Consider the following 8,747-nt stretch of genomic DNA (forward strand, 5'->3'; position numbering starts at 1 on the left):
TTGAAAGGGGTATTTTCGTTGTTGCTGTCGATATTTGATGAGGGCATGCAAGGTGTTGCATTCGAAATGTTCTTATAAGATGTAGAATGTGGTAATATTCTGCTTATTTTTTAATATCTTTGCATCCAAAGTTTTTAATGTCTGAACTTCTGTTTTAATTTTTCTAATTACTTCATCGAATGTTAGAGGAAAATTCAATATTTTGCCTACACTACTGGCTGAAACTTTCCCAACTACTTCTTGCGGAACACCTCTACCTTCAGAGGGTGACACTTGTCATCGGGTACCTCGGCACCCACCGGTATGGAGACATCACCCTGGGGACAGGCACTCAGCGCCACCAACAAATTCATGTCCGCCACAAACTCGATGAAATCTCCTTTTCGGGCGGGACTCGGCTTGCAGAAGTACTGCTGCGTGTCCCTGGTGAAGCCAGTGCACATGAATATGTTCCACACGTCATGTACATCCTGCTCGCTGAGGCCGCGCTCCTCCACCACTGCCTTCACCAGCGAACTGTGGCAGCTGCCGACGCGATCTTGTCCCGTTATCAGCTTGTAGGTGTAATCGTCGCAGCGTGTTCCGATTACATCATGCAGAGAGGCGCCGTCCTCGTCGATGCCATAGCCGGCCAGCGAGTCGAAGACAAATGTGGCCATGGGGCGCAGGTGGGGCAGGCAGCTCCACAGGCGATCGTACACCTTCAGGTGGGAGGCGTGCAGCTGTCGCGTCTTGCCCGAGTAGAAACGCTCCTGTGTGTTCTCCAGATTCCAGAAATTCAGATCGCCCACCTGCGCACCCTCGTGCACAGTGATGCGCAAAGATCGCCAGCCTGCATGGTCCAGGTGCGGGCCTCCCGCTTGGGCACCACCAATGTTTCCACCACTTCTCCAGTGAGGGCCAGAAACCGTTTGTCCTACAACAACAGAGATCGTATTTGGATATGTATATTTGTATAAGTAGCTACATACTTCGTATTCCTTCTGGGATACAATGGATGCACTGGGCTTGTCGTAGCACACGACCGGCGTATGCTTTTCAAAAGTGCGGGGCTTGTGGTCCCGTCCACACCAAGATGCTGGCTTACTTGGGTTGTCGTCCATTGCTTCTGGGAATAATTTAATGCAGTTTCTTGATGACCACACCCACAACTTTAGCTCGTCTTATCAGAGGCGGCGGTGTTTAGCTTTCGCTATCGATCGAATGAGCTGGTATCGGATTTCAAATATACTGTGGCCACTTTCGATCAACTTTTGTCTATCGATAGGATCAACAAGCTGCTATCGCGTTTGAATAGAAATGGCAAGGCTTTTATCCCGTTTTTAGTGTGTAAAAATAATCAAATCAATTTTATTGTTTACTAAAAGGTCTTGTACAAAGATAGTCACACGAGAGGAAATTGGAAATATAATCGAATTAACAAAATAACAAAGACATTCATAGTAACTGTGGTGTGATCGTAAACTCCCTCACTTTTTCTCTCTAACTCTGTTGACGAAATCTTAATCTAGTTTCTGGCTTACTGCTCTATTTTTTTTAGGTAGATGTGGCTTAATCTAGTCTTATTAACATTCTTATATTGTATTTTTATGCTTTCCCGTTTGGTTCAGTGGATTTCCATGCCGCTTACACGCTCGCGAAAGGTCGACTTCTGTTCGAGATCTTCGAGCAGCTCGTCCAGCAGATTGCGCAACTCTTTCGAAAGGAACTCTTGCGGCATCGGCAGTCGTTCGAGTGCTACTTTCAGTACGGCGGAGGATTGCATTTGGGGGCTGACAATGCACATGCCGTGCACCAGGCAGTTGAGGCTCTGCGAGATCTCCGTCTGGCACAGACGATGCTTGGCCGTGGGACACGGCAGCAGGCTAATGCGCGAACAGAGCTCGCTCAGCTGCGGCTTCAGGTTCTCCCAGCGCGCCTTGATATCCTCAATATTCTGCACATTCTGTATCTGCGCGAACTTGGAACTGATGTCGATAAAGTCCAGGAATATCTGACCCTGATTGGCCCAGTTCGGCACTCGAATGCTGCTGCTGCCCTCGGTGTCCTCGAACTGAATGAGCAGACGGTGCAAATACTCCGTTTTACCTGAGAAAGCAGCAAATTAAACTAGATGCCGGGCGGAAGTTCTGTTGCACTTACCATTGATGATGGCATCGGGCGCAATATACTGAAAGATGATCTCGTGCGCCTCCGCCCAGTGCTTGGCCGACAGCAGATGCTTCGCCTGCAAGTGTCGCTGGCCCAGCGAGCCGGCCCGCACAGCCTTGGCATAGTCCACCCACGACTTGGGCACACCCAGCTGCTCCACAATGAAGCGCTCCTCCTCGTTGTGCGCCGCCTGGGCCAAGACGCTCACGTTGCGCAGCAGCAGCTGCTGCACGGCCCGCTCCCGCCGGTCTCTGCTCTCGATGTGCAGCAGCACAAAGACGGCCCACTGCCAGAGGCCCTCGTTCTCCAACTGGCTGGCAAAGTCCACCGTCAGCTGTGCCTCGGCCAGCGGCGAGCAGTGGCGATAGCCCAGAGCCCACAAGGTCTGCAGCAGCAGCCAACTGTTGGAATTTATGGAATGGAATTAGTTTCATTTCGAATCCAGAGCGTGTGTCTGTGTCTTTACCTTAAACGAAAGTCCATGGGATCGCTTGTGTGTGTTATGGGATTCAGTGTCTCCTCCAGGGAATGCATTCGCTTGGAGTACAACTGCAGCAGATGGTAGCGCAGATCGTAAACAGGTTTCTTCCTCTCTGCTGCGGCAGACACTCCCTTGTAGGTGGGGCTGGGCGGATCTGCGTAGCACACCTCGGACTGGTAGGCCTTGTCGTACTCCATTAGGGCGTCCGTAATGGAAGAGGTGGGTGCCCTGAAGTACCACAGCTCCAGGCCCACCACCGTCAGCCAGCTGTTGTCCTCCATCAGATTGATGGTGCCCTGCGAGGATTGCATCATATTCACACCCGCCGCCATCATGTACATCTTCAGGCGGTTGAGGTGAATGAATTTATCCGATTTACTCTGCTGCCAGGCAAATAGTTGCTCCTCCATGAGCATGCGGAAGACCGCACCGGATCCCAGTTGAGCGAGAATCAGTGCCAAATTGGCATCATCGTAGTTGAGGGCCAAGTCGCAAGCCTCGCTCACGCGATGGCAGCTCAGCAGATCCAGCATGTGGTCCAGATAGCTGTGGCTGCTGACCTTCTTGGTCAGCAAATCCCTGCCCACGAGGGTGTTCTCCAGCCAGTCAGAGAACAGATTGCGACGACACATGACCGTGTGATGGCTGTTTGTGTCGTTCGGATCACCCGAAAGCTCCTCGTGCTGCCCCCACAGCGCATACAGCAGAGACCACACGGACACACCGTATTCCTCCAGAGCTCCGAGGTTGCGCAGCTTGAGGGATTCTCTCAGATGTTTGGCAATCAGCTGCGTGCCCGTGCCCGCATGCAGCCAGGGGCATTGGCTGTCCTCGATCTCCACGCTAATGCCCTCGCCCAGCTGCACCTCCAAATGGGGCACAATTGTCTCGCGGAAACTGCCATGGGCATGCACCATATTAAAGTTGCAAAATTGCCACAAAACGGGTGAGAAATCATTGCCCGAACGTGGCATAAACACCAGCGATGCTGGTGCCACGCTGCCATCTACAACAAAAAGAACATTATCTATCAATGAATAATTATTTAAAGTGCAGCTCGTACCTTCTATGGCGTTGCGCACATTGTTCAGTGTTTGGGGCACCATCAGTGTGTTGTGCGGACCAAAGCTCAGCTTCAGGCCGCGTCCCTTGTAGAAGCCCAGATCGGCCACCCATTTGTGGCGCTGCTCGTACACAATGGAGCGGTTCAGTGGCACGGTGGTGCCGAACACCTTGACGGGTGCCACCTTCGGTTTGCTCACAAACTTAAACGGACGCACCTTGGAGGCGACTGCAACAATTGCTCCTGACTTTGGCTTGTCCCCAAAATTGCTGCCAGTGGCCATGGAAGAGGTCTACAATAGAGTTGGATTAGTGGACGCTGTCGCAAGGGTTTCTGTTTGTGTTTACCTCATCTGATTGCAGCAGGCTGGCCACAGAGGCTGACGAGGAGACGGGCAGGCCGGCAGATGCGCGTCCAAAATCGTATGGACTGGAGGACTCAGAGGCTCCACCCAAGTCTGCCCAGCCGCTGGGCCCTGCCTGGAACATGTTACGTTGGCGCTGAAAGCGGCTATTTACAGTCACTGAAAAATACAACAGAATTAAATTAAATGTTTGGGAAGAGTTGAGAGAGTCGGAAATTCTACCTCTAACTTCATCTTCGCTGGCATCATCGTCTTCGACAAACAACGAGGATTTCATTAGCTGCATTTTGTGCGGCTCATTGCCGGCCATCTCCTTGGCCAGCCTGGCTGTGGGGCTGACAATGGTCTGCTGTTGCTGTTGCTGCTGCTGTCTGGGCGCCTCAAACATGGAAAAGTCCATGCCAGCGCCAGCCTGAAAGAATTCTGTGTGTGCCAGAGGCATTGCATCAGTTCAAGTCAATTCTCTTTTCTCGTTCTGCCACTCACGTGTCTTATCCATCAGCATAAATTCAGGCGAGTCGTCCATGGGCCGGAAACTGCTGCTGGCCACATTCGCCACTAGAGATTTGGGGTCCAGCGAGCGTGCCGCATCCTCGGATATGCGCTGGGCCTGCCGCAACGAGTTGAGCGTCATTTTACCAGCATTATCCTGTGCCGCTGCCGCCGCTGCTGCTGCTCGATAATGTGCCTCGAGTGCCGTCATTTTGGGCTTCTTTGGATCGGTGGGCACTTTGTCATTGCTGTCCTCCTCGTCGCTGTCACCCAGGCCGTACTTGGAGAAGTGCTTCACGCGAAACACCCAACTGCCCGTCTCTGGGCGATACTCGATGAAGCGCGTATCGTTCTTGTCGCAGACACGGCGCAGCTTGCCCTCCCAATCCATTTCGATGAGACGCTGCGCATCCTTGACCGCCACATGCTGGGTCTTGTCCACGGGCCACACCTGATCGAGCGTGACTTGTGCCTCACGATTGAGGCCTTGATTGAAGGCCGGCTTGTTGTCATCGTCCGGATAAATGATGATCTCCTTGTTACGAAAGTGAACTGCAATCGAAGAAAGATTAAATGCTGCCCGCCTGCCTGCTGCTGCTCCTTTACTTACCAATCTCATCCAGATTAAGTCCAGCCACGTCCAGTTCCTTGCCAAAGAACACATTGCCGTAGCCCTCGCGTCCAATGGTGAAATTTGGCACCACACAGGAGCCATCCTCCGCCAGGTAGGACTTGAGATCATCCAGCGAGGGTATCGTGTAGTATCCAACGCGTCGCAACACAATCCCCGTGGGATGCGGCTCATAGTCCGCCGCCTCAGTCGCTCCAGCTGCCGCCTCAATGGCCAGCCTGGAGCGATTGCCTGCGGTGGTCTCCTCTTCGTGCGAACGATTCGAGAGGCCGCTCTCATTGGCGCTCTGTTGCTGCTGATCCGAGCTCGAGAAGGTGTCCCGCCTGGCAATGGCAATGGCGCTGGTCTGCGACTGATCCTCAAAGGGATTCTCTGGTATGGTGGAGACGGACAGTCGCATCGTGGAGCTGGTGCGGTAGGTTTCCAGTGGCTTGCGCGGCACCAGCTCGTTGAGGGTGCTGTTGTGTGGCGACTGCTGCTGGTCCATGCCCGTCTGCAGGTTGCGCTGGCGCACCATCTCCAGGTTCTTGGGATGCAGCCAGGACTCGCGGCGACTTGTGTCCTGCTGCTGTTGTGGGGAGAAAACTGCGCTGCCACTGCCAGCCGTTGCTGCTGCTGGCGGTGTCGGTTCATTGGGAATTGCTCCATTAAACGACTCTCGCTGGGAACGTCCCAAAGCCGCGTGCAGGCTGTGTGGCCCGCTGCTGTTCAACGAAGAGTTGGAGTTTGAAATATCGGCAGCCTTGTCCTTGGGTTTGATCACCAAACGCCTCGAATTCGGCTTGATGTTGAAGCCCTCGACGCTGCCGTCGAACTCCTCGAGACCCTCGAACAGGGACTTGCGTGTGACGCTCCCTGCGGCCTTCACCTTCACGGGCGCCGGACTCGAGTTGGTGTTGATCTTGAACTGCTTGTTGTTCATGTCCATTACCGCCTGCTGTGCGGCTGGGTTGGTGGCCCGCGTGGCGTCCGCCTCGTCGCCGTGTCGCAGATCCTTGAAGATGGGCGTGTCGCCGTAGGGCGAGGTCACACGCGCCAGGATCTGCTGATGGATGGGCTGTTGGTTCTGCTGCATCATGCCACCGCCGACGCCCATCTGCTGATGGCCACCCATGCCCAGGCCGCCAGTCATCGATGTGTTGCCCCCGAGGCTGCCGAATGCCCCGCCGCCACCGAGTGAGCCCCCGCCAGTGCCAAAGGCTCCAGTGCCACCGCCAAAGAGTCCTCCACCGCCGCCGCCCACTGGTCCACCCTGCGTCTGGCCACCCAGCGTGGAAGCGCCCCCAAAGATGCCACCACCGGGCTTTGCTGCATTCCCGAACAGCGATCCTCCCGTGTTGCCGGCATTAAAGTTGAGCGGCGCAGCGGTTGTGGCTCCAAAGCCGCCAAATCCCGTGGTCGCTGGCTTGTTCATGCCTCCCGCATTGTTGAAGAGTCCTCCGCCCGCTGCGACGCTGCTGTTGGTCATCCCAAAGTTACCGAAGCCCGTGTTGGCCGTTGAGGTGGCTCCGAAGGCGGGCGCAGCAAAGCTCGTGGCCGGCTTGGCCCCAAACAGGCCACCGCCCGCCGTGCTGGTGGCCGGGGTGCCGAAGCCAAAGCCAGTATTGGCCGCAGACGCTGCTGTGCCCAGGCCGAAGGCGGACTTGTTGGGATCCGCGGCGGGGGTGCTGCCAAAGAGCGAAGTCTGTTGCGGCTGTTGTCCTGCCGTCGTACCAAAGGAGCCGAATCCTGTGTTGGCCTGGCCAAACGCTGGAGCTGCACTGGTGGCGGGTGCCTGGCCAAACATGCTGGCGCCCTGGCCAAAGGCCGGCTTGGCGCCGAAAGGATTCGAGGCATCCGCTGCCTGGGGCTGGGCAAAGGGCGTACCGGCTGTCGCGCCGAATGGCTTCTGGAGGAAACTGTTCTGCTGGGCGGGTGCCCCGAAGGCGCTGCTTGTGGCAGGCTGTCCGAAAGCCGATGTGCCGAACAGACTCTTGTTCTCCTGCCCCACCGACTGGCCAAAGAGTCCCGCACTCGGCTGCACGGTGCTGCCGAAGAGTCCTGAGGCTGGGGGCTGAGCAGCCGTGGCCTGACCACCGAAACCAAAGGCACCCGCTGTGCTGCCCGCCTGCGGACCCTTGCGCGAACTGAGATAATCCTCCAAGCGCAGCTCCTCCAGCGACTTCAGTTCGTACTCCTTCATGGCCGTGATGCAGTGCTGCTTGGTGCTGACACTGTTCGGCTGTCCGCCCTTCATCAGCGTGTCTGTGCCCATAGTTGGCTGATACTTGGCCAGCGCCGTGCCCAGATTAACGCCGCCACCCACAGCCGCTGCCTGGGGCTGGGCAAATGCCGATGCTGTCCCACTGCCAAAGACATTTGTGGTTGTGGGCGCTGCCTGGCCAAAGCTGCCGAATGCTGAGGCGCTCGTCGCGGCCGTTGTCTGGCCAAACAGTGACGTTGTAGGCTGTGCTGCTGGCGTCTGACCAAAGGCGGTCATACCCAGGGTTGCCGGCTTGGCGGCTCCGAATGCCGGCGTTGCTGCCTGGCCAAAGAGCGAGGTGTTGGGTGCCGCCTGTGTCGATCCAAAGATATTCGCTGGCTGTTGCGGCTGCGAGAAGGCTGCAAAAGAGGAGGGAAAAATATCGGATTAGGGCCGCTGTTGCTGCTGGGAAGACTGACGCTTCGTCTCTAACCTCCAAATGCTGTGGGTGCTGCGGCGGTGGTGCCAAAGGCACTGGACGTACTGGCACCAAACATGCCACCAGCTGGCTGGGCCGGTGTAGCTGCGGTACCAAAGAGCGATGGCTGGGCGGGTTGGGCGGCAAAGGTTGAGGTGTTGCCAAACGCTGGTGCCGCTGGCTTGCCAAATGCCGTCTGCCCGAACGGTGTGGTCGCGGCCGTGTTGCTAAACCCGCCAAAGCTGGTGGCAGTGGGCGTGGCTCCAAACGTGGGTTTCGAGCCGCCAAACATAGTTCTTTCTTCACTCCGCTGGCTCCTCAAACAATGCGCAAACACATGCACTTCACTGCACTAGATTGTTGATCCTTGGATCGTCGTCGTCAGCGTCGACCGCGCTTGATTTCACAATGTGCTGCACAATATTCACTTGCACAACTTGTGCGATGTGCTGCTCTGTCTGTTGCTCGTTAGCCGATCCTCCGGCAGCGGTAACTATAAACAATAAACACTTGCAAGGCGTTTGTTTGGCATGAAATTGTTGGGAGACGCAAAAATAGAGGAAATGGCGCGCCGATTTTTTCACAATGTCAGAAAATTGGTGATGGCACTAATGGCTGCGAATAGCGCTAGTGTTTTTTGCCAAAGAAAATATCGCCGCAGACGAAATACCTCAAATATTTATTTTAAATTACTTTATGAAAATATATATGCACTAATGAACTTATTTCATGATGTGTTGACGTCGAAATTGAACAATCATTACCGGCAAATTTGTTCCACTTATCGCACAGAAATACCGATATTATAGGAATTTTGATCGTCAGACTTTTCCCTTAAGGCCTTTTTAGTTGTAACCTTGTTTTATAAACAATCGAGTAAAAGAAATGAATTAAACTCGAACTTG

At 54.9% G+C, this 8,747-nt stretch overlaps 2 protein-coding genes across 2 annotated transcripts; both read right to left on the reverse strand.

Moving 5' to 3' along the window:
* Window positions 1–81: 81 nt before the first annotated feature.
* LOC117898564 (uncharacterized protein C11D3.03c) lies at window positions 82–1,209 on the reverse strand. Its single transcript, XM_034808051.1, is given in 3 exon segments — window positions 82–817; window positions 820–916; window positions 972–1,209. Coding segments are annotated over 3 exon segments (813 nt in total). The 5' UTR covers window positions 1,104–1,209; the 3' UTR covers window positions 82–233.
* Window positions 1,210–1,320: 111 nt separating this feature from the next.
* On the reverse strand, window positions 1,321–8,454 carry LOC117898561 (nuclear pore complex protein Nup98-Nup96). The gene is made up of 9 exons (XM_034808047.1): window positions 7,858–8,454; window positions 5,162–7,783; window positions 4,546–5,103; window positions 4,282–4,482; window positions 4,043–4,218; window positions 3,696–3,987; window positions 2,618–3,638; window positions 2,143–2,552; window positions 1,321–2,088 (listed from the first exon to the last, which is right to left on the reverse strand). The coding sequence occupies exons 1-9, from the start codon at window positions 8,132–8,134 to the stop codon at window positions 1,607–1,609; spliced, it is 6,039 nt and encodes a 2,012-aa protein (XP_034663938.1). The 5' UTR covers window positions 8,135–8,454; the 3' UTR covers window positions 1,321–1,606.
* Window positions 8,455–8,747: the final 293 nt, after the last annotated feature.

The sequence above is a fragment of the Drosophila subobscura genome, chromosome O (genome assembly GCF_008121235.1).
Source record: "Drosophila subobscura isolate 14011-0131.10 chromosome O, UCBerk_Dsub_1.0, whole genome shotgun sequence".
NCBI classification, from domain to species: Eukaryota; Metazoa; Arthropoda; class Insecta; order Diptera; family Drosophilidae; genus Drosophila; species Drosophila subobscura.

Bases quoted from the DNA above. Each gene is read 5' to 3' on its own strand.
- LOC117898561 (XM_034808047.1), bottom strand. From the start codon at position 8,134: ATGTTTGGCGGCTCGAAACCCACGTTTGGAGCCACGCCCACTGCCACC. The intron at 4,483-4,545 runs GTGAGTGGCAGA...TGGCACACACAG, and splicing joins TATGCTGATGGATAAGACAC to AATTCTTTCAGGCTGGCGCT. The intron at 2,553-2,617 runs GTAAAGACACAG...AAATTCCAACAG, and splicing joins CCCATGGACTTTCGTTTAAG to TTGGCTGCTGCTGCAGACCT.